The 25,335-nt window shown below is 39.9% G+C and overlaps 2 protein-coding genes, 1 long non-coding RNA gene and 2 pseudogenes across 20 annotated transcripts in view; 2 read left to right on the top strand and 3 right to left on the bottom strand.

Annotated features, from left to right (window-relative positions):
- The window catches only part of LOC114286537 (ABC transporter C family member 4-like), a 573,165-nt pseudogene that overhangs the window by 373,430 nt on the left and 174,400 nt on the right, over positions 1 to 25,335 (bottom strand). The gene's annotated exons all lie outside the window — the stretch shown is intronic.
- The window catches only part of LOC114289352 (serine/arginine-rich-splicing factor SR34), a 243,136-nt gene that overhangs the window by 115,020 nt on the left and 102,781 nt on the right, over positions 1 to 25,335 (top strand). The window lies entirely within an intron of this gene.
- Positions 11,651 to 12,425, bottom strand: LOC114289359 (uncharacterized; annotated as a pseudogene).
- Positions 16,179 to 21,030, bottom strand: LOC114317189 (DExH-box ATP-dependent RNA helicase DExH8-like). Its single transcript, XM_082897516.1, has 3 exons — positions 20,627 to 21,030; positions 18,916 to 19,093; positions 16,179 to 16,602 (listed from the first exon to the last, which is right to left on the bottom strand). The coding sequence occupies exons 1-3, from the start codon at positions 20,784 to 20,786 to the stop codon at positions 16,302 to 16,304; spliced, it is 639 nt and encodes a 212-aa protein (XP_082753642.1). The 5' UTR covers positions 20,787 to 21,030; the 3' UTR covers positions 16,179 to 16,301.
- Positions 21,232 to 24,633, top strand: LOC145804064 (uncharacterized). Of its 9 annotated transcripts, none has more exons than XR_014345640.1 (9): positions 21,232 to 21,370; positions 21,493 to 21,669; positions 21,785 to 21,874; positions 22,942 to 23,063; positions 23,159 to 23,294; positions 23,403 to 23,448; positions 23,556 to 23,661; positions 23,884 to 23,952; positions 24,473 to 24,633. It is a non-coding gene; the product is annotated as an uncharacterized LOC145804064 (long non-coding RNA). The 9 variants fall into 9 exon arrangements; XR_014345639.1 differs by having other exon boundaries at positions 23,884 to 24,387; XR_014345642.1 differs by having other exon boundaries at positions 23,535 to 23,661.

The following is a 25,335-nucleotide window of genomic DNA, read 5'->3' as shown; positions in this document are numbered from 1 at the left end:
TCATACTCCTAAGGATAATGCTTATCCTTTTACACCCTCCCCCACTGCTTAAACCAAGTGGGATGGTTTCACTTTGGCCGGACTACTATATGACTGAAATAAGCTTGGCTACGCAGAGCCACGGAGAAGGCCGAACTGTCCTTAGCTCGGTCTTCTCCTCTAACTCCTTATCTCGGCTTTCCCCTGTTCAACCATGGTGTGTTTAGATCAACTTCCAAGTAGCAAGTTCTGACCGACCTAACCATAATACGTCACGACCGGACTAAATGCAAGGCCGGACTCACTTTAAACTGCCACCGGACCGGAGTTGCTTTACACATTCTTGAACCAGAGTAACCACACCTCTCCTGGGCCGGAATAACTTCACTTCTCCTGGGCCGGAGTATCTATACCTCTACTGGGCCGAAATAACATTACGGCTTCTTACCGATTCCTTCACACTTTGGGCCGCAGGGCCCAACTCACATCTCGGCCCAATTCTTTCCCAAAAATTACCCTCTCAATTGCCCCTTAATTTCATCTGCATAGCATGATTGAGATTACAAATCCTTCAACCGAGCTGAAGTTCTACAAGCCTTTCCACCCGAGATAAAAAACCCTTCAGTGTATCCAGCCGAGCTAGTTTTACTCCGAACTCTGCTTTATCCGGTCAAAACGTCTCTTCAATCACGACTGTAACGCTTCCCTTTCCCTTGCCACGTGGCGGGCTCTGATAGGCCGTGAGCTGTTATCACGCCGCCTTCGTACTTCGAACTTTTTGAACAGTCCCGCCCCTTTTTGCCGCTTTTTTCTCTCTCCTCTTTCACAAAATAACCTTTCTTCCTCTTGAATCATTCACCTTTCATTCTTCATCTTCTCTCTCTGTGTTCTTGTTGTTCGTGTTCTTCCTTCACTTTTGAGAACTGATTTTGCTGCCACTTTCCCATCATCGGATCCCTCTTCTTCCACCTGGTAAGTAGACTCACTTTGCTTCCTTTATTTTGCTTTTGAATCTGTATAGTTTTGTTTTGCATGTTTTTTGCAAACATTTTCTTTCATTTTTGACGCTTCGCTTCTGTACTTTTATGAAAAAATAATAGCAGAGCTCATACGTGTATGAACCCCTGTAAAAAACTTGCTTTAGATCCAAAATTAGGTAGCAACCGAACTAGAATCCTGTTTGCATTAAATAGGTAGATCACTGTAGTCAATAACCGAACTAGAACTTGAAAGTTTCAAAGAGTTACCAGAGCCTGACTCACTTTAGCCGAAATAAGATCACCGAGTTTTGAATATATCAAACTAGGAACCTCGGTTTTCAACCGAACTAAGCTTTTGGGGCCAAGAAGGCTTTCTTAGTTCCTAAACCGAACTCAGAAAGCCGCCCGTAGAGGCTTAACCGAAGTAACTTTATTCACACTGCAACCGATTTAGGCCTTGGGGCTAAACCAGCTTTCTTAGTTTTTTAGACCGAACTCAGAAAGCTGCCCCTAGGCGTTAAACCGGTCTACCGAGCAAACTGCTCAAACCGAGCTACCAAACCTTTTGATGAACCGAGATAGAACCAGTTTTTTGAGGCCGAAGTAGGGCTCTTATACCTTGCTTTTAAATTGTAGCACGGTCCAACGATCAGTGCTTTAACCCCCTCTGTTTTCTACTTTGCAGACTTAGGTTACCCAGGCACTCCTGCGTGCGCTCAACCGAGCTGCTGAGCACGATTTTTGCACCGATATAAATTATAAGTAAATTATACATCAGATGAGTAAGTATAGGTATCTAGTTGAGACCCCTGGTGGTACGGCCGAATTTAGGAAGGATTACCATATTCCTGAAGACGTCCATCTGATGTTAGCCGAAAAAGATGTTATTCCCTGGGAAAAAGAAGGCTACGTCCCTTTTACCCTTCAATCTATAATAGAAACCGGACTACGGTTTCCTGTCCAACCGCTGATCTGCGAATTTCTTAGGCAGACTAGATTATGCCCCACCCAACTGTCCACCAATACGTATCACATTATAATGGGAATAGCCGCACTGAACCACCAAACCGGACTAAACCTCGGCCTGGCCGAAATTTTCCATCAATACTCCATCGGCTCAAAAGATGCTGGGTGGGTCTATTACCTTAGGATTCGCCGCCGCCGAGAGAAGATAGTTAAACACACACCGGACAAAGATCTTAACGACGATGATTTTTTCTGGGTCTCTAGGAACTTTGAGGATTTTCAAGCCCAAATTCCTGGCCGACCTATAAATTGGAAAAAGGGAGAGCCCGGTAATTTAACTTCGGTCTTCTTCCTTGTATGTTATTTCGGTTTTTTTAGTCTGTTAACCGAACTAACACTTCTCTTTTTGCAGATTTCGCCCACCTCCGTTCCCTATATAGCTATCTCAACCTTGCGATTTTGCGAGCCGCACTACGGTGTAAAGAAAGGAGTTAGGCCAAGCTTCTAAACTTTGAACCGACCTACCGATATAGCGGTCGTCGAAAGGCCCGAGTGACCGATTTCCTTCTAGAGGAAGCACCTGAACCGGACCCAAACTTGCCCGAAATACGACTTGTCCCATTAACAGCTGAAGAAAAGATGGCGAAGAAAAGCAGAGTGAGGGCCCTTCTGACCACAACAACCAGGGCCGAAGTGCAACCATCCTTAGAAACGCAGCCTGCCGTTGTGGCCCTCCCTTCTCAGCAGCCTTCTTCATCTCGTCCTTCCAAACGTGCCCGATCTACATCGACCGAACAGCAACTTGTCGATGAGGTTGAATCCATCCCCCAAAGTCCTCAACCTGCCCTCCAACCGGAGCAAACTGACCGAGCTGAATCTCCGAAGTGGGCTCCGCCGCTAACCTTCAACGACCGAGACATCAAAGCTACTGACTCGGTTGTGGCTGAAAAAGATCACCAATTGGCCTTTAACCTGGCCAAAAGTGTGTGCCTCCCCAAGGACATGGAGCACCACTTAAAGCAATTAAACACCGAAATGAAGTCAATCCGGTCCACATCGAAGTCCATGATCTTGGTAAGTAGCTCTGTCCGTTTCTTTTGTCTAATTTCCAACTTTTACTTCGGTTTAAGAGACGTCTTTGTTTTGTCAGGCCTTACAGAATAACAACATTACTTACAAGAAAGTCCAAGAACTCAGAAAAGCCACCAGGCAGGCAATGGCTGAAGCCGAAACAAAAGTAGCCGAGCTAGAAGAAGCTGAAAAGAAAATGGCCGAGCTACAAGCGGAGAACGGCCATCTTGCCGATCTGGTTAGTTCGGCGGAGGCAGAAAGGCAGAAAGCGGCCATTGCTATGATGGACAAATACCTGCGTGAGCTGGTAAAACTTGAAAAGAGAAAAGATACTGAAATAAGCCAACTAAAAAAGAGTGTGGAGGAAGCCAAAAAGGAGGGGTACAAGCAAGGTTACAAGAAGGCAGAAGACGCCTATGTCAAACAATGCGACGCCGCCAAGGAGCTGTTCTTCAAGTGAGGCTGGAGGGCGGTTGTGGAGAAGCTCGGTCATGATCAACAGACCGAGGTCTTCGACCCTCCAGCTTACTTTATACTGAAGTCCCTTGCGGAGTATGCAGACGCCTTGCAACAAGAGTTTCTGGAGGACTCAGATTCTGATGACTCCTCTGCTCCTGAAGACATTCCGGTTGTTAGTACAAACCCATCACTTCGGTTGGAGCCCATGGTGGATGACCTACCTATCGAACAGCCAAATGAAACCGTGGTTCCAACCGAAAGCATCCTGGCAACCGAGAGTGAACTGCCTCTTGCAATCGGCCTTCAAGTTGCTGGTGACGCGGCTTTTGACGCTGAAATTGAAGAACTTTTTTCCTGATTGTGTAGTTTTTCTTTGTTGCTTTTTGCCGTTGTAACCGAACTATGAACCTCCTTTGTAATAGTTTCAATGAATGAAAAATTTTGCTTCAACTCTTGTTCCGGTTCTGATATGTATGTCTATACTTTGTAATGCTTCAGTTACTCCAACTGTTATTTCGGTTTTAGGTGGTTAAACTATGCTTGCCAGCCAACCACTCCTTAGCCGATATATTTATTTCGGCTGAGGAGTACAAAGTGTTTAATCCAGCCAATCCAATTTCAGCCAAACCCTTACTTTGGCTGAGGAGTAACAAGTGTTGGTTTATTCCAGCCAACCACTCTTCAGCCTTGCACTTACTTCGGCTGAAGAGTAACAAGAGTCGGTTTATTCCAGCCAACCACTCTTCAGCCTTGCACTTACTTCGGCTGAAGAGTAACAAGTGTTGGTTTATTCCAGCCAACCACTCTTCAGCCTTGCACTTACTTCGACTGAAGAGTAACAAGTGTTGGTTTATTCCAGCCAACCACTCTTCAGCCTTGCGCTTACTTCGGCTGAAGAGTAACAAGTGTTGGTTTATTCCAGCCAACCATTGAAGTTAGTTTTTCCAGCTAACTTATAGTATTTGGTTATTCCGACCAAATGTCCTGCAGCCTGGATCCTTATCCTGGGCTTAGGACGAGTGTTGGTTTATTCCAGCCAACCACTCTTCAGCCATACCCTTACTTCGGCTGAAGAGTAACAAGTGTTGGTTTATTCCAGCCAACCACTCTTCAGCCATACCCTTACTTCGGCTGAAGAGTAAAAGAGTTGGTTTATTCCAGCCAACCTCTAAGTTAGTTTTTCCGGCTAACTTAGAACAATGTTTGGTTATTCCGACCAAAACGTCCTGCAGCCTGGATCCTTATCCTGGGCTTAGGAAGGGTGTTGCTTTAATCCAGCCAACCTCTTAGTTAGTTTTTCCAGCTAACTTAGAATAGAATGCTTGCAATATACTCAATCTTTACTAAAGCTAACTTTTACAAGGAACAACTTGTGCTAAAAAGAATTTCTCATTTTATTGAAGGAAGAAAAAATTACATATGTTTGAAAAAGAAAAGCTAAAAGTAAAATAACTTGAGATTGGCCGTATTCCATGGCCTAGGGATTGCCTTGCCATCCTTGTCTTCTAGGTGGTATGCCCCTTTGCCTGCTAACCCAACCACCTTATAAGGACCTTCCCAATTTGGGCCTAACTTGCCGTCTCCTGGGTTTGAGGTGTTTCCCATTACTTTGCGCAGTACCCAATCTCCAATCTTGAATTGTCTTGGATGGACCTTTTTGCTGTATTTTCTGATTAACTCTCATTGGTATGAGGCGATGTGGACTAGTGCTCTTTCTCTTCTTTCTTCTACAAGGTCGAGTTCTAAGGCTATGGCTTCTCCATTTAAGTTTGGATCAAAATTTTCGCTTCGAATTGTGGGGAGGCCAACTTCTAGTGGGATTACTGCCTCCATTCCATAGGCTAAGGAGAATGGTGTTTCTCCTGTCGATCGTCGAGGTGTGGTGCGATAAGCCCATAAAACGTGAGGAAGTTCATCTGCCCACTTGCCTTTTGCCTTTTCTAGCCTTTTCTTTAATCCATCCAGGACGACTTTATTTGATGCTTCTGCTTGTCCATTTGCTTGAGGATATGCCGGTGTAAAATTGTAGAACTCTATCTTGTATTCTTCACAAAAGCTTCTAAAGATTCTGCCGTCGAATTGAGTTCCATTGTCTGAGATCAGTGCTTTTGGTATACCAAACCGAGTGATGATATTCTGCCAAACAAACTTCTTCACGTCTTTTTCTTTGATTGACGCCAATGCTTCTGCTTCCACCCACTTTGTAAAGTAGTCTGTTGCTGCGAGAAAGAATTTTCTGCCCCCGGGCGCTGTTGGAAGTGGTCCTACTATGTCCAAGCCCCACATTGCGAAAGGCCATGGGCTAGTTAATGGTAGGAGTTCTCTTGCTGGTTGATGTATTTGGTGCACGAATTTTTGGCATTTCTCACACTTCTTCACATATTTTTCTGAGTCTGCTTGCATATATGGCCACCAATATCCTTGCGAAATAGCCCTGTAAGCGAGCGACCTTCCCCCTTGATGACTTCCACACACCCCTTCGTGTATTTCGAACAAGAATGCTTCTACTTTGCTGGGATGAACGCACTTGAGGTAAGGCCCAGAGAATGACTTCTTGTATAATGCCAAAGATGGAGATAGCCAAAATCGCTGCGATTTTGCCCTTATTCTGTTGGCTTCTTTTTTTTCTTCTGGTAGGATGCCGTCTTTTAGGAACAGGATGATGGGATCCATCCATGAAGGGCCTAATTCTGTGCAGCATACTTCTTCTGCTTCGGGGTCTTCTATGCTTGGTCTTGGTAAGAAGTTGATGAGTAATGGATGAGGGATTGATGTATCTGCCATTGAGGCGAGGCCTGCTAGTTCGTCCGCTCGGCTGTTTTCCTCCCTGCCAATTTGTTCTATCCTTACTACGTCAAACTTTTTGATCTCTGTTCTAACTAACTCTTGGTATTTGGCCATTCTGTCATCCTTTGCTTCGTATTCGCCAGAAATTTGGTTTACCACCAGCAGAGAGTCACTGTATACCATTAGTTTGGTGGCTTTCATGTAGTATGCTGACTTGAGTCCTGCGAGAAGCGCCTCATACTCCGCTTCATTGTTGGATGCTGGGAAGCCAAGGTTGATTGCTTGCTCTACAACCAGGCCGTCTGGAGAGATGAGGACTATGCCAAGCCCTGCACCATGCCGATTGGATGTTCCATCCACAAAGAGCTTCCATATCTCTCCAACGAATAACTTCCAGCAAGTGGAAGGATCAGATGATGTCGTGGGGTCAAGAATGGTGTTTTCTTCAAGGTTCATGTTGGCCGTCTGCCCTTCGTCCTCTGTTTGAACTGCTGGTGAGCTTTTGTTTGTCTCTTCCTTGTTGTCCTTAGTATGGTCTGCCTTGGTGCTTGATTGACTACCTTCTACTAGGGGTTGCGCTATTCCTGCGTCAACTTCCGTCCCTAGTTCGGTTGTGTCAGTTAGGTCGACTGGGCAGATATGATGACTTCCAGGAGTAAACTCTGCGACGAAGTCTGCCAAAGATTGGGCTTTTATTGCGGTCTTGGGTTGGAACTTGATGTCGAATTGTCCCAACTCTACTGCCCACTTCAAAATTCGCCCACTAAAGTTTGCTCTTTCAAACAGAGCTTTTAGTGGAAAGGCTGTGAGGACGACTATGGTGTGGGCATGAAAGTAGTGCGCCAATTTCCTGGAGGCCATCATTAATGCTAATGCTAGTTCCTCCAAGGGCAAGTACCTTGTTTCGGCTCCCAACAATGTCTTGCTGACATAAAAGATGGGCAAGTGTTGTATTCCTTCTGCACGAACCAACACTGCGCTGACTGCGTGCTGAGAGACTGCCAGGTACAAAAAGAGTTCTTCACCAGGTACTGGAGTAACAAGTAGTGGTGGGGAAGACATGTACTCCTTCAAGCTTTCTAGAGCTCGGTCGCATTCTTCATCCCACTCAAATTTGGCTTTTAAAGCTTGGAAGAACGGTCGTAGTCTGTCTGATGACCTGCTTATGAACCGGTTGAGCGCAGCTGCCATACCAGTGAGATGCTGTACTTCTTTGACTGAGTTTGGTCTCTCCAACTCCTGGATTGCTTTGATCTGAGAGGGGTCTGCTTCTATACCTCGGTTGGTCACCAGGAAGCCCAAGAATTTGCCAGATCCAACTCCGAATGCGCATTTGGACGCATTGAGGCGCAACTTGTGTTTCTTCAGGATCTGGAACATCTCGCCTAGATCTTTAAGATGGTCATTCTCATCCTTGCTTTTGACCACCATGTCGTCGATGTAAGCCTCCATTGTTCTGCCTAACAATGGTTCAAACATCTTGGTGACCATCCTTTGGAATGTCGCCCCTGCGTTCTTTAGGCCAAAGGGCATAACCTTGTAGCAATATAACCCCCTTGGTGTTGTGAAGGATGTGACCTCCTGGTCTGGTTCATGCATGGCGATCTGGTGATAGCCTCTGTATGCATCCAGAAAGCTAAGTCGGTTATGCCCTGCCGTTAGGTCCACCAGTTGATCTATCCTTGGTAGAGGAAAGCTATCTTTTGGGCACGCCTTGTTGACTGTTTTGTAGTCGACGCAGATACGCCATTTACCATTCTTTTTTGGCACTACAACTGTGTTGGAGATCCATCTTGGGTAGTGCACTTCTCTTATTGCTCCTGCCTCCAGCAGGTTGCCTACCTCTTCTGCCACTATTTCGGCGTGGTGGAGTGCCGATCTGCGTGTGCGTTGGATGACTGGTCTGGCGGATGGGTGGACATTGAGTTGGTGACTGATGAAGTTTGGGTCAATACCTGGCATGTCGTAGGGTGTCCAGGCAAACACTTCAATATTAGAGGTCAAGAATTCCAAGACCTCTAATCTCTCAGTGCTGGACAACGATGAGCCAAGCAAGAAGAACTTATCCGGGTTCTTCTCATCTATTTTTACCTCCACCAAGTCCTCCACCGCTTTCTGATCAGCCTCTTTGCCGACGTCCGCGAATAGTTCATTACTTTCTGGTTCTTCCACTGAATGAACGTATCCTTTGGCAGCTCGGCTTCCATTCGCTGTGGCGAAGCATTGTTTTGACATGATCTGATCGCCATAGACTTCTTCAATTATGCCGGTGTCGTTGGGGAACCGCATTACCTGATGGTATGATGACGCTACCGAACGCATGGCATGCAGCCATGTTCTGCCCAAGATGATGTTGTATGTGGAGGGGACCTTCAATACCCAGAACTCCACTTGTTTTGTTACACTCCCTGCTCTGACTGGAAGGATTATTTTGCCGACAGGCCACTCTGGCATGGAGTTGAATCCAATCAGGGGAGAAACTGCAGGCGCCAAGTCTTTGTCTTGCAGCTTCAGTTGCTTGAATGTGTCGTAGTACATGATCTCACATGAACTACCCTGGTCAATCAGAATCCGCTTGACGTCAAAATCCTTGACTCGGAGAGTGACGACCAGCGCATCATTGTGAGGACAGTATATTCGATCCAAGTCCTTATCTGAAAAGGACATGACATTTGTTGCCTCTGTCTTCCCCTTCTTGGTGGCAGGTTGGGTACTTAACACTTCCCTAAAGTGCTCAGCCTTCTTGATTGATCCCCTGAGCTCGCATACACGCTCAGGTTCAAAGACTCCATGTATTACATTGATGATGCCTTGTGGTGGGGCGTCGATTGGCATTCTGTTGGGATAGTTATTATGATCTTGGGGGGCCGGTTGCGTCCCTCCTTCAATGTATTTGTCCAAGTGGCCTGCTGCCACCAATTCTTCCAAGTGCTGTCTCAGTGGCGTGCAATTCTCAGTTCGGTGCCCCTTTTCTTTGTGGAAGGTGCACCGTGATCTGTCGTCGTAATTTTTCTGAGCTTCCCCTAGCTTGGCTGGCCACTTGACAAAAGGCTCGTCTTTTATTTCGCTCAGAATCCGATATATTGGTTTTTTGAACACCGTTGTTATGGCAGTGCGGATTCTCAACCATCTTTTGTCTGGGTCTTCTCCGTTATCTCGTCTGCCATGCCCGTTTTTATTCTGCCGATCTACTGCATTGACCTTTGCTGAGGTCTTCTTTTCTGGTACTGCGATTGCACCAGATTTTGCTTTGGCACGTACGCCATCCTCTTCTACCTTGATGTGCTGATGCACTCTCTCCATTAGGGCTTCCATGGTAAGGGGTGGCGTCATGGTGATCGAGTCCCTTAGTCTGTTTCCGACTGGATGGCCTCTTTTATACTGCGCAATGGCTAGATTGGTGGGGCAGTCTCCAATCTGGTTAAATGTCTCCCAGTAGCGACTGTTATAAGATCTGAGGGTCTCTTTTTCACCCATGTCGATGGAGAGTAACTGGTCTATCTCCACCGGTGTTTTAGTGTTTGTTCGAAACCTCGTTACGAACGTTTCTGCCAATTGGGCCCAGGAGGCTATGTTGCCCTCTGGGAGCTTTTCGAACCAAGTCAAGCCTAGGTCGCCAAGACTTGACAGGAAGAGTATGCACATTAAGGCCTCGTTTCGCCTGTACACAGCCATGACTTGGCGAAAGTGGCTCAGGTGTGAATACGGGTCCGTCTTCCCTTCATATGTAGTGAATTTCGGCTGAAGGAAGCCTGATGGTAGGGGCGCGTTTTCGATTGCTGGAACAAACGGCGAAGTCTGTAGTCTTGCCAATGCCTTGTTCGTTGGTTCGTAGGCCGGTCGCGGTATTGGCATTCCAACCTCGACGCTTCCATGCGTCCGAGGAGCCAACCGTTGTAAGGCCGAAACTCGGTGTGGATCCCTTGCCCTGGCATCCTCCTTGCATCGTGCTTTTTCTTCGAGCACGGTTCGTAAGTCGGATGACCTGGGCAGCTCTGTTTGTCTAGATCTGGTTTGGTGTGAATGTGAAGGCCAATACGTGCTTCCTTCAGTGTATGATCTTTCGGATCTCGTCCTCTCAGACCTGGAGGGATGAGTCCTGGAAGATAAGGAATGAGTGTCGCCTGTCCTGAGGCTTCTGCTCTCTCCTTGGGAGGGTGTAGTATTCCTACTACGATTCTCTGAGTGGCGAGGGGGCGTCTTGTGCTTGCGCCCCTCTCTTGTCGCCACATTTTTAGTCTTCATCTGGCGTTTTAATGCTTCCATGTCCGCCGCCATCTTCCGAATTAGTTCATCTTGTTCCTTCACGCAATCTTCCAGGGCTTGAGGATCAATCCTCCTCCTTTGCCTGTCAGGACTTTGAGAGTGACGAGGGCTGCTATTCTGCCTTCCCCTGCCACTCCTCCTGGAGTTATGTTGTTGGGGCTCCAGATCTGCCATAGGAGGGACAGAGGGTAATCCTTCTCGCCTTGCGCCCCCGTCTGGAGTTAGCCCGTCGACGGCGGACTGCGGTAGTTCTTCAATGTGTGCCATTGATTTGAGAAAAAAGAGAAGCTTAGTCAAGAGGTTTTTGTTCTTGTCTGTTCTTCCCACAGATGGCGCCAATTGTACGGGGAGGAAATAATTCTCCTCGTATAATCCTGTTGACCAAGTCCACGCTCCTCCGTACGACGTCGCTTTATCACCTGAAAACACAAACGTGAGCTAGCCGGCGGGTGTGTGCCGGAAACCTCTCCGATGCCTAAGTCAGTAAGCTTGACAAATAGACAAAGTTTTATGTTCTCAGAAAGAATTGTGTTCAATTACCTCCTCCAAGGTGGTGCTTGTGAGCTTTTATAGGTTTCGAGTGGCATAATCCTAGTAGGACTTTTATTTCTCCATGCAGAGTCCTCCTAGGATTCATACTCCTAAGGATAATGCTTATCCTTTTACACCCTCCCCCACAGCTTAAACCAAGTGGGATGGTTTTCACTTTGGCCGGATTACTATATGACCGAAATAAGCTTGGCTACGCAGAGCCACGGAAAAGGCCGAACTGTCCTTAGCTCGGTCTTCTCCTCCAACTCCTTATCTCGGCTTTCCCCTGTTCAACCATGGTGTGTTTAGATCAACTTCCAAGTAGCAAGTTCTGACCGACCTAACCATAATACGTCACGACCGGACTAAATGCAAGGCCGGACTCACTTTAAACTGCCACCGGACCGGAGTTGCTTTACACATTCTTGAACCGGAGTAACCACACCTCTCCTGGGCCGGAATAACTTCACTTCTCCTGGGCCGGAGTATCTATACCTCTACTGGGCCGAAATAACATTACGACTTCTTACCGATTCCTTCACACTTTGGGCCGCAGGGCCCAACTCACAGCTCGGCCCAATTCTTTCCCAAAAATTACCCTCTCAGCAATGTAATCAAAAAACAAGCAAATGATATTCAGAAGCATAAATTGCAGCTTTTACCTTCGATTTTTTCACCCCAAAACAACACTCGATGATCATCCTCTTCTTCATCAAACTTATCACCATATCCGAATTCTGCATCGCCTCGATACCCCGGTTCACTCCCATACCCAGATTCATTCCCCAAACAATCAAAATTCCCACTTTGCCCAAACCCACTACTCAAATTCTCTCCACCCTCCCTCTCCCTCCTCGAATTCTTCGTTACGTCGCTCACATCCGACGCCCAATTCGCATCCCCATTCAAAAACAACTCCCCACTCGAATCCGTCCCCGCCGCCACCGGAAAATCTGAACAAGTAGCATAAGCATCCAAAGACCACCGGCGAGTGCCACTTCGATCACTGCTCCCCCCGGACACCGACCGCGACCCATTTCGCCGCCGCCGCTTTCGGACGATCCAATGGAGGGTTTTTCGGTTATTGGATCGATCATCATCGAACAAAGTCGGCCTGGACATGTCGAGAGAGTCGATCGGGAAGGAAGTTAGTCAATCGGAGAGACAAGGCCTCTTAGGGGTGGTAGAGAAGTAGGGTTTCGAAGTATAGGTGGTTGAATCGGAGTCTAGGGTTGTTATTGTTGTCGTTGTTGTTGTTGTTGTTAGGAGGTGAAATGGTCTCCAACTGTGGAGGTGGAATGTGCAGGACTCTATGGCGTGAATCGAATCTAGTCTGCGAGACATACTCAAATTTGGGTAATTTGGAAACTTTTTTTTTTTTTTTGCTGATAAGAGCATCTCCAACCATGCTCTCTAAAATGCCTCTTCAAAGTACATCAAAACCTACCTTTTTTATTTTGCCTAACTAGTTTAGCTAGTGTACACTCTAATCATACTCTTTATTTTAACTAACCAATCAAACTAACTTAACTAATTTAAAAAAAAAAAACAGTATAAACATTAATAAATAAATAAATAATTTTTTTATAACATGCTGCATATATTGACATGGCATTTGCAAATATTTTTTTATTTAAAATATATAATTAAATTATTTATAAAAAAAATATTTTCAAATAATCATATTATCTCAACAGTCATATTTTCAAACGGTAATATTCTTCAACGGTCATATTTTCAAACGGTAATATTCTATAACGGACATATTCTTAATGGTCATATATTTTTGTTTATAAAAAGGATTTACTCTTTCATTTTTACCAATTTGAACTATATTTGTCAACTTCATTCATTTTTTAATTATCATGGCTCACAATACAATGAAAATGATTCTTAACAACTTTGACGGTGATTATGAATTGCAACTAATAACGATAGCTGCAATGGAAGAAGAGCGACTCAATAGAGAAAGATGTTCGAGAAGACGTAGTGGTTCCATTGAAGACCGTGCAGTTATTTATCGCGATCGAGTTCAAGGCCATGAGAGACTTTATCGAGACTACTTCTCAGAAATAGCTATATATCCTGCCCATTTATTCAGGAGGAGATTCCAGATGAATCGATCTCTTTTTCTTCATATTCTATCTACAGTGGAAACATACGATCCATATTTTGTCCAGAAAACAGATGCCGTTGGAATCATTGGTTTGTCTTCCCTTCAAAAAATGACAGCTGCTATGAGGATGCTCGCTTATGGAGCAGCAGCAGATTCGGTGGATGATTATGTGAGAATTGGTGAAAGCACCGCCATAGAGAGTCTAAAACACTTTGTTAAGGCGGTGGTTGCAATGTTTTCTGAGACGTACTTGAGGAGCCCTAACAACGATGACATTTCAAGATTATTAGCGATGGAAAGCAATCGCGGGTTTCCTGGTATGTTAGGGAGCATTGATTGTATGCATTGGAAGTGAAAAAATTGTCGTACTGCACGGAAAGGTATGTATTCTGGTCACATCCATGAACCAACTATTATTTTAAAGGCTGTGGCTTCTCAAGATTTATGGATATGGCATGCCTTTTTTGGGATGCCCAGATCTCATAACGACATCAATGTATTAGATCGTTCTTCTGTATTTTCACTCCTTACTCAAGGTCGTGCTCCTCCAGTCAATTACTCAATTAATGGAAATGATTATACAATGGGATACTATCTTGCCAATGGTATATATCCGCAATTGGCAACATTTGTCAAAACAATCTCATCTCCACAAGGGAATAAACAAATATATTTTGCAAAAGCTCAAGAATCAGCAAGGAAGGATGTTGAGCAAGCATTTGGTGTGCTCCAAGCACGTTTCGCGATTGTGCGAGAACCTGCACGTTTTTGGAAAACAGAAATAATGGAAGATATTATGATGGCATGCATAATAATGCATAACATGATTGTTGAAGATGAGAGGGATGCCAATGGATTGGACTTTAATTATGATACAATTAGTGAAAGTTTTCCACCAGTGTCTCATGAGCGTACACCAGAACTTTTTGAATTCATTCAAAATCATCATCGCATCAGAGATAGAGGAACTCACTCCAAACTCAAACAAGACTTGGTCGAACACTCGTGGACACTACATGGAGACTCCTTGTGAGAAATACTAGTTGGTTCTTATTGATTTCTGTACTAGCTTATATGCTTTAGTGAGTGTGTTTTCAAAAATATTTGTACTACTTTATGTGCTTTCAATAATATATCACTAGTGATTTGTTTTTAATCTATGATCTTTAGTGATACTTATAATAAATTTTTTCTATGAATACATCCCTAAGTTATTTTTGGAATACAATCAAACTTATTATTGGCCATAAAAAGAACAAAAGAATAAGTGAGTGAAAGGCCCCATTAAGTTGAATATGGAGAATTCTTAATCTTTCTTTACATCTCTCATTAATTTTTAAATCCAAGACTTGAATGGACATCCAAAATTTAAATAGTCTGTCTCCATTTCAAAGTCAAAGAACTAAAATCCAACAAGAATTCAAACCCAACAAGTCTATCTCCATTTCAGATTTCAACTAGCAAAATTTATTAACTTATATGAGTTGGGTTTGATGTGATGTGTTAGAGATGTGATATAATTTAAATAAGATGATATGACTTAAATAGAATAGTGACTTTTTGACTTTTTGTATTATTTAGTGTACCCCAAACCAAACCTAAATTTCATCAAAATTGTTATAATTTTTTTGAGCATTTTCTTCACCTAATTTTAGAATGTCACAATGTCATAAAGTAGTTTTTTTTTTTTGTTTTTTTTTTTTCTATTCAGAGTAATTGGACAAACCTCAAATATTGCAAATATATAAAAAAAATTTAAGGGCCTCGTCAACTCTTTAATGAGTTATTAAATTCAAAACTAAACAACAAGAGTAGGAGTAGAGTTTATTCTCAAATAAGGGAAATTTACAATTAAAAATAGGGTAATTAACAATCGCACTTGGGAAATATATATATATATATATATATAGAATAGGGCTGAGCAAATAATCCATAAAATCCGTAATCCGATCCAGTCTAGTCCAATCCGATAGGTTTGGATTGGTTTTTTGAATCCGCGATTCAGTTCCGGGTTGAAGAATTAAAAATCCATAGTTCACGGATTGATTCCGGATTGAACCCCACGGTTTCGGATTAGAACCGATCCGAACCGTATACAAACAACACACTAGCTACAATCTGCATTGTCTTGCTTTATATTAAAACGGAAAACGAAAAAAAAAATTATAGCCCACTTTTTCTTTTCTACATAGGGGGAGAATGATGTCATGTATGTGTGACTAGCTTGTTAAAAGAACATGACATATACATTTTTAATAGTTATTCAAAAAGATTTGATTCGTTATTGGCCAGTGTATCTAAACATTTAAAAAATGGAAATATATCAACGTATCTTTTTTTGTAAGTAGATGATATATCTAGGTATCCTAAATTCAATTTGACCCAAAATTATTTGCGGCCTCCTATTTGTCTATGATCATTATGTTCGTATTCTAGCGTAAATACTCAAAATTATTCTTAGGCTTTTTTGAAATGGAAAAAAAAGAAAAAGATTAATAATTGTTAAAATCTCCAACACAAATTAGCTAATATTCTATGGTATAACTTGAGATGAATTTGTTGGAGAAATTAATGACAGTTTCCTATTTTGAATAGAAATTAAACACATAATTGCAAAAGTTTAAGCTTCATTCCAAAACTTTATGTTTTCATTTTGCCAATACACACCACTCATGCATACAGTTGGGGAGTCATAAAATTTCATTTTGTGTGTTTTTAGCCCCAAAAAATCCCATTGCTGGCTGGTGTGGTCATATTGGAAATTATTACTAAAGATCACAAATCATTACTTTACATTTCATTACTTAAGATCATAAATCAATATTACTTTAGGGTTTTTATTTACAGATATATGATGAAATGGTGAGGATGATGAAAACTACAAAATTTAGGAAATTGTTGGCCATTTTTAGCTTAGGATTACGATGTTATTCTTTTCATAACTAGTGTACTTTCTTCAATATTTAGTCAATAAAAGAAAATTATAAAGACTTGTAGTATGACTACTAAAAGCACAAGTGATATATTAAACATCTAATTTCTCCTACTAATTTATTTTGAACCCAAGGAATTCCTATGTCTGCCAAATCATCAATGATGGCCTGGGACTTTTACCAAGATGCATACAACATGTAAGAGGTCTACAACTATGCATATAGCATGTAAGAGGTCGAGGAGTTGCTTTTGAGTGGACAAAATACAAAGTCCAACAACCCATAAACAAAAATACCAACAGCAAAAATTAGAAGAAATAGAAAGCGAAGATATGTGAACCTCAAGTCATTGTTCTTCAGCAAAAACTGCTTTACACAAACGAGAACAAGATCAGACTCTACAGATCTTTCATGTACTTCATCAAGAATAATAGCCTTGTACTTGAGGGCATCCAACCCCTTCTCCCGCATTTCATCAAGCAAAACTCCAGCAGTTTTGAAGACAATCTTGGTTCTGTGACATTGTTTTGATATAATGTGGAGAAACCATAAGCAAATTGGTAAGAGAGAAAATGAAATGAGAAAAGAATCTCAAACAGACTTATTTCAAGCTCGGAAGAGTATAATATAAGAATAAATATAAAGATTCAACCACTGTCGTCCATAACATCGTAATTTAGTCAGATTATTGAAACCCTGCAAGTTGTATCAAGTGCAAATTTAATCCTACCAAATGTGTGAAGAAGAACAACTTGATTTCACCTAAAATGACTTTCCTCGGACTGACTAACCAGTCCTAAAAGATAAGCACCATCATCAGATCAGACCACTAAGGCAGTAACACATAAAGTTGGAATATGTTGCAAACAGAAGCAAATGAGATCACCCAAAAGACGGGTATAGTAAGCCAAAGATACATAAGCAAAATACTTGAAATAATATATCTAGGCAATTGACCAGTATAAGAAGCATGCTATTCGAGTCCAGTGGCAATATAACAAACTCTTTAACAGTTAAACCAGCATATGCACAACCAAGTCAAATAAGCACAACAAGCTTTACAGCCCTCAGGCCCCAACTACAGAGAGAGAGAGAGAGGAATAATGGGACCAAATTATAAAAATTCCGCTGAAAAAACAAGAAGAAGAAGCTGATCTTAGCATTTGTTGTTATGGCATGCATGGACATGCAAACAAATTAAACACAATTAGGAGTACTGATGACAACCAAGCTGCAAGTCATAACGGAATTGACCATCAACTATGCTTATGAACATCCTTGCCACATTAGATCAGCGATTAACAAACATTTAATGTTTTTCAAAAGTTGTCAGAGAACCTAATGAGGAAGACCTTCACATATGATTCAGGCTTTGGAGGGTTGGGATATGGCATTGAACGTAACTATGCTGATAAGCGTCCTTGCAACATGGGAATAGCAATAAACCAACATTTTAATGTTTTTCAAAAGTCGCCATTGGTAATGTTTTATAACTATAACTTTATTTACCTATATTTGCATTAATGATTATGATAGTTGTCATTTGTCCCTCTAGCAAAGAATTTGAAAAGTATCTATGACCTCTTCCAATTTAAATAATGTTGAACTTGTCATTTTAGATAGAATGGAAACTCTCAGGGGTGACCCATCCATTAGGCCAATTAGGCAACCGCCTAAAGCCCCATATTTGAGAAGGCTCCCAAATTTTTAAGACCCCTAATCGTATATACTGTCTTACTCCCACGCCAAAAATTTAAAAATAACATAAAATACATGAATGAGAAAGAGAAGGCAAACAACCAATAAATAACGGGTAAATTGCACTGACCTCCCTGAGGTTTGAAAAAAATTAAGTAAGTTTTACTGTTTTAACATAATTACATTGACTTCTTTTTAAGATTGATTAAATGGACCAAAACTAATCCAAATGGTGCAAAACAAAAAAATAAACAACGCAAAGTATACATTGTTGTGCAAAAGAGATGACCATATCATTTTTTCATCCATGTCACTAACAAATTATTGATGAAAATGAGTCTAAGTGTTATATAAATTAAAATCTCAAGGGAGTTCACTGTCATTATGTCACAACTGTGGGACTTACTATATTTTCTCTAAACCTCAAAGGAGGTCAGTGTAATTTACCCATAAATAAAATTACCTCTCAAACAAAATCTTGTTGATCTTAGCATTTGTTGCCATCAACAAGTATGGACATCCAAACAAAAAAGACACAATTTAAAGTTCTGGCAACCATTCTACAAGTTATTTTCTATGGAAATTTGTCATCAAACATCTACTACACAAACACACATCCTTTCTCCATGGGACGTAGCCGTAAATGAAGCTTCCTTCAACAGGTCATTATGATTGTTAACCCTCTTGCAAATAAGTAAAAAAGCATATTGTAGATATATACAATAAATTACTAGCGGTGGGTGCAAACACAATGCCTTAGCATTTTTACATCAAAACTTTTAGACGATTTGATGAATGAGAAAGATGAATTTGAAAATTGTTAGCCATTATTCCATTATAACCGTTGAGCAGATATTTTATGGGAAATTGTTGGAAAATTAAAAATAAAAATAAAATGACAAAGCTTCAATATATGATTCGAGTTGTGTGCTAAATAGAATAGATTACAGATGAATAAATTCCAAAAAATAAGGATAGCCAACTCAATCGATGCCATACCATCCACCATATTGATAATGGTGTAAATAGAGAAAATGGAAAAGAGAATATAGATGCACTCACACATATGAAGCTCAAACCAAAGCATGGACTAAAGTTTCTCATCAGTAGATTGGCTAGGAGGATATACCTTGCTGATACGACCTTTGAATGACCAATATGGTAACCAACCTCACCCCCTACTTCACAGTTACGAGCTTTTGCCACCATTCTAGCAACAGCCACAACAGCAAATCTCCTTGGCTGTGTACGTAATATGGGCTTCATGTTTTCTTCTAGGAGAAATTGTGGGACTTGTGAACTCTTACCTTAATAAACAAACAACAATGAACCTTTAAAACCAACCCCCAAAAAAAATAAATAAATAAAAAAACTTGAGATTTTAAGTAAAATCCGTAGCATTAACAACTTGTATGATGACTTGTTGGAACCGTGAACATTTAAGTTATTAGGGAAAGTATCTTCCATCTTCATTGCTTAAATCTTAACAAACATGAATAAAATAACAACCAGGAGTCAACATTAATTTTTTAACTGCAGCAACAAGTTAAAACAGAGAAAGGTCTATTAAAAAAAGTACATCCAAATTTCTTTTTCTTTTTTTTTTTTTTTAAGATAACGAGGAACCTCTAATTACATCTAATTTTCTAAAGCACCTAAATATGCTTCATGCACATAATACACTATAAATTTATTAACAATTTAGTTAAATGCACGAGATTACATACAATAATTTCCCAGCAGCTCCTGGCCTACAGAGAAGATTATACAAACTAATCAATTTTGACAAATCAACGTAAAGACAACCTAAGCTAAGTTATTTCCAAGTTCCAGCCAGATACTGAGAAAAAAAGATTCATGTAGCCAAACCCCATGAGACTCAAGGCTTCGTTTGGTTTGGAAACAAATTTTTAAAAGAAAATTTGACAAAAGGAAAAGAACATAAAACTAGTCAGTTCGGTTGCCTGGACATCAAACTGGTCCCAACAAAACCAATAATCAACACAACCAGTAGTCAAAACAAATTTAAACAAACATATTTAAGGGGTTTTTTTTTTTTTTGGCTGCAGCTTAGACCAACTCCAACACTACTCTCCATTTTTCACTGGCTAAATTACAAAAAAAAAAATAATAAGAATAATAAGCCCTTTATTTTACCTAAACACATTTTTGCTCCAACACCTCTCTCTATTTTACCTATTCATTCAAAAACGGTTAAAAGAGCCTCCAAGACTGATAGCTAGTTAGCTAGATTGTCGAAGGCAGTGAAATGGTGTGAGTCTAGCTACAATAACCAACCCATCTTGTTAAAGAGCCTGTTAGTTGATATTTTTTAGGCATATTTTTACATTTTTGTGAAAAAAATTCAACCTTTTTTAAGTAAAAAAAAAAAAGACTTTAAAAAATAAAAAATAATAATAATAATTCAGGAAAGCCAAAACTAAACCAAAAAAAATTAGGTTTTTTATATACTACTCTTAGGTTATTTCCGTCCTAGTGAATTTTTTAAAAAATATATAAATTTCCTAAGTAGACTTTAAAAAATAAACAAAATTTGACATTAATTTCTTTATTTTTATTTTTATTTTTATTTTTTTTAAAAATCCAGTTATAAGCTGATTAAGCAATATTGAGACTTGTTTGTTGGAACTAAACATCGGAGAATGCAGTTAAGTAAAATGCCCGGTTGTTTCATTGCTGTTTCTTGAATTATGAGTAGCTAGCAGCAACAAAACAGAGTGAAGTAATTGAGAAATACATGGCTATTCCAGAACTCAAAATGGATCAAATTAAGTAGCAAAAAGAAGAAACTAAGAAAGAATTAAGGCATGGAGAGGTACCGCAGCCAGTTTCGCCGACGATGAGAGTGGCGCGATTTTCCTGAATCTTCTCAACGATTTTGTGCCTGAGTCCCATTATTGGAAGATCAGAGAACTTCGGTGATGATGAAAACGGAGACGAATACATTGAATATGATGATGAAGTCGGAGACGACGCCATTGTCAATACCTCAAAACCCTTGCTTTCTCTTTCTCTTTCTCTTTCTCTGTCTCTGTCTCTGTCTGTCTCTCTCAATTTATAGTCTCTCTCGCTCCTTATTGAATAAGGAAAAGAGAATAGAGAGATGAATGCATGAAAAGAGAATAGAGAGATGAATGCATGTTTTGGGAAAATACACGCTCGCTACATGCTCGCTCCGCCCACACGAGTCTCTCTCTCTCTCTCGCCCCAAGTCCCATTCTCTGTTGTTGACTTTGTTTGACCGCGAGCGAATGGTATTGCTCCGCCTACCTCCAACCCCACACCAAATCACTACTAGAAAATTAACCTTTTGCGTCTAATTTTTTGCGACTGACTATTTAACCGTCGCAAAAAAAAAAAAAAAAATTTGCAACCGTAAAAAAGCCGGACACAAAATAATAAATGAATGAAAATAATCCGAAACTACGTTATCTTACTTTGCTCAATTTATTATCCCTATTTCTTTTATTTATTTTATATACCAATGCCCTAGCCCCTTTCACTCACGACATTCACAAATTGTCTCTCTCGCTCTCTTGCTTGCCATAGTCGCAGCTCCAGTGGTATGAATCTCTGTCTCTCGGTCTCTCACTTTCTTCATCATGCTTTGTTCCTCTGATCTTCAATTTCATTTTCTAACTCGAAATTCAATTTTCTAAGTTGAATTTTCTCAAGAAATATGCAGCCTCTACGAGATTTGATCGCAAAACCTAGACCTCCACAGACACAAATTCCACGATTCAGCAATGTCGACGACAGTCAAATCAAGCGCAAAGAAACGAGTCTCCGAATCGGAAGCTTCAAAACCAGAGAAACTGAAACGAGACGCCATTGAAGACGACTTCGATGCAGCTCTCTCCGAGTTCGGTCTTCAATTCTCTCTCTCTCTCTCTCTCTCTCTGTTTGTTGCACGTTTTCTTCATTTACTTGCTGCGATTTTTTGAAATTTGCTGAAAAGTATTTTTTGGAATTTTCAGTGACATCAAAGGAATTGTGTCCACTCTGCAACTGATCAGAGAGAAAGCTCAGAAAGATGGACAGAAGAAGAATGAAGAGACCATTTCAAGGTGAATTTCACAGATCCGAAACGAATTCACATTATACATGCAAAAAATGAAATCTATTTAGTGTTTTACAGTTCATTAGGAGTTGAATTTGAGTTATTTTCTTCCATATATAACTTCTTTGGAGAATTTGTATGTGATAGATTGCATCTCGTACATGATTATATACATGCATGTGTTGAACATTGAATCTGCATCTGACGATATGTATTTGGATCAGTAACTAAAAAATTGTGAAAGTTGAATGTATGTATCTCCCAATCATAATTGACACTTGTTTGCAAATTACTTTGTTGGTTCATTTGTGATTCGTAATGACAATGATGTTTTCTGAATTTCTCAAGTCTCAATAAATTCAACATGATATATTTGATGCATCACAAATATCACAAATATAGTTTTCTTTGACATATAGATATGTTCATAGCATATAGTTTTCTTGGGCAGTTATAATTAGAGATGTTCAAATATTGTGTGTGTAAATAATCCAATACCTGACCTAAAAAAGTAAAAAACGCAACACTTGGATTGCCAAAAAAAGGCTACAGTCTCAGTTTATTGTTGGGGTAACTGAAATTTTGGACCTACATAATGGACACCAACTTGAGTGTTGGTGTATGATGGATCCAATTTGTGAATGCCCAGAAAAGGATAAGGCACTTTTCTTGTTTTAATTTGGTTCCCAAACAAATTATGCCACAAAAGGGCATGCCTGAAAAAGGAAAGAAGTAAATGATTAAATAGGTAGGAATTGGGAAGCATTTGGATAAATATAATCTCTTAGTTTTTGAAGAAATGGAAATTATGATCGTTTTGGCAAGAGAAAATGACTAGTGAATTAAGGTACTCCTGTGGGCCCCAAACCACGGTTTAGGAAATCAAAATTGTCAAGAAACTAAATTCTTGTAGATAAGAGATGACAAGATGAAAAGACTTAAAATAGTTATACCATTGTTAATTTTTGCTTCAGCCTATTTGTTGGAAGCTTTTGGACTGTCTGTTTGGATGATTTATGAGTGTTTAGTAGTACATCTGATTATAATGAAATGGTTTGTTTGTTTGTGCTGTAGAGATGCATCCTTGACATTGATGTCCAAGGGGCAAGGTCTGTGAGGGCTAGTTCTCTTGAAGCCATTTTTATCTTTATCTGCCCACCATCATTTGAGGAGCTTGAGAAGCGCCTTCGTGACAGGTGTGACCTAAAGCTTGAGATTGAGAACCCATCTAACTTTTGCATTCCCTTATGGTTGCTGAGTTCTTAATTTTTTATTTTTTGTTTTTTCTCAGGGGGACCGAGACAGAAGAACAGATCCAAAAGAGACTCCGAAATGCTAGGGCAGAGCTTCAGCAAGGACAATCACCAGGCCTCTTTGAACATATCTTGGTAAACGATGATCTTGAGACTTGCTATGAGAGTCTTAAGGTGATTATCAATTCTTTGCGTAGCAGTCATTAATAATTTCTTTGGTTTCCTTACCGGGAATTTCATTCAACTTCACAGTGCTTATTGATTATGTTTCATTTAATGCAGAAAGTCCTAGGTCTTGATGGAATCGCTGGTACTACCCCTAAACCAAGTAAGTAGTCCTCCAACATATCTTCATTTGGTTATCATATGTTTTCCATGCTTTTTGATTTTGTCTCTTTGTCTAAAAATTGATAGAATTTGAAAATGCCAATCCAGTGCCAAAATTTGTCGATCTGCCTGTGGACCGGTCAGTGTCAAAGATGGATAAAAAAATCCGTATAAATTGTCGATCTGCAGAACTGGAAAACGCTTCAGAACAGTTGTAAGAATCTTATACCTATCTTTTGCTTAAGGTGTATATTGAAACCTAATTATAATTTTAAATTCTCATATGCCTATTATTATTATTTGGGGTTGAGCAGATTTGTACTTGATCTATCTTCACTTAATTCCCATATTTTGTAGTCTTGATATTGAATATTTTTTACTTTTAAGTGCTTGTTCTATATAGGTACATGATTTCTGTTTCTGTTTGATTTTGCAGAGCGAAAGGTCAAATGATATGTTTTGTGATGACATTTTTGGAGAGTCACCTGCTGGAGTTCGTAAAACAGTAAGTCTTGTGCTTAATTTTTTTTTTTTTTCAATCCATTATATGCTGGTATATTCTTTTACCTTGGTTGCAGTATCCTATTGTCAGCTGGCCTTTAATAAGAAATCATAAATGAGACATGTTGTCACTAGTCCAGAAAATGTACAAGTCTTTCTTTTCAATGTATCATATAACTTTGTATTGATTTATACTTTTACGTTTAACATGTACTGGCTTGTCTTTAGGTTTTCTTTCTTGGTTCATTATGACTTATTAATCAGCTCCAGCAGCTAGGCAAAACTTGAGGGAAACAATTTCAGCTGTATTGTTAATTTAATTTTTTCTGTGATATTTTTGTGAGATGATTAAATGATTAACTCTTTTCAAACTAGTATTGATTCTAAGAACAATTCTGAACCTCTTTGTACCGCTATTGGAAAAGGTTTTGGCATCCAAGTAAGTCAATTAATGTGCTCTTTGTATCCATTTTTGTTTTGGCATCCAAGTTAGTCAACTAATATATTGATGTATATTTTTGCAGGTAGTGTTGAGGGAATAGTTGATATGATTGAGTGGGTGATATTGAGAGTTAAATTCAGATTTTTGTTTTTTAGTACTTGAATCTGTTAGTATTTTGTATAAATACTTTTAAAGATGGTTGATGGATATTTGTTTTGTGTGTATAGAAGTTTATATTTTGTATGCACATTTTTTTTTTTTTTTGAAGAAAGATAATTTTGTTGAGGGAAGTGATGGAAAATAATATATGTGTATTAGAATTTTTGCAAATATTACTTTATATTTATTGTATATAATACTTGAATATATATATATATATATATATATGAGAATATAGGTTGCTAAAACATTGCAGGTATTTTATTTATTTATATATATTTTTTGCGACGGTAACAAGATGGTCGCTAATACATTGTAGGTATTTTTTTAATTTTTTTGCGACGGCAAAACATTAGTCGCGATAAGTAGATTAGGCAGTCGCAAATAGTTTGCGACTGCTATTTTGCGGTCGCAAAAAGTATTTGCCACCCCCACATTCGCGACCCCTATTTGCCGTCGCATGGGCAGTCGCAAAAGGTCTTTTGCGACTGTTTTTTTATTGTTTGCGACGGTTTGTAACAGTCGCAAAAAGTCCTTTTTTTAGTAGTGAATATTTCATTAAATTTAAATTATTTTTTACGATTCTAATTCAGCATCAAATATTTTATTAAATTCAAAAAAAAAATTAAATCATTTATCAAATTAAAGATGAGTATACCTTTTATCAAATCATTATTCATAATCATTTGAGTTATAAGTCATTTTTACCATTAGACAACCCTCAAATGTTAGGTTGGTTGTCTTCCGATTGACCACCTCCTTGTAAAATTTATAAAAAAAATTACA

The sequence above is a fragment of the Camellia sinensis genome, chromosome 12 (assembly GCF_055761805.1).
Source record: "Camellia sinensis isolate YWXY chromosome 12, ASM5576180v1, whole genome shotgun sequence".
In the NCBI taxonomy this organism is placed as follows: domain Eukaryota; kingdom Viridiplantae; phylum Streptophyta; class Magnoliopsida; order Ericales; family Theaceae; genus Camellia; species Camellia sinensis.
This window is presented reverse-complemented; position numbering and strand designations above follow the sequence as displayed.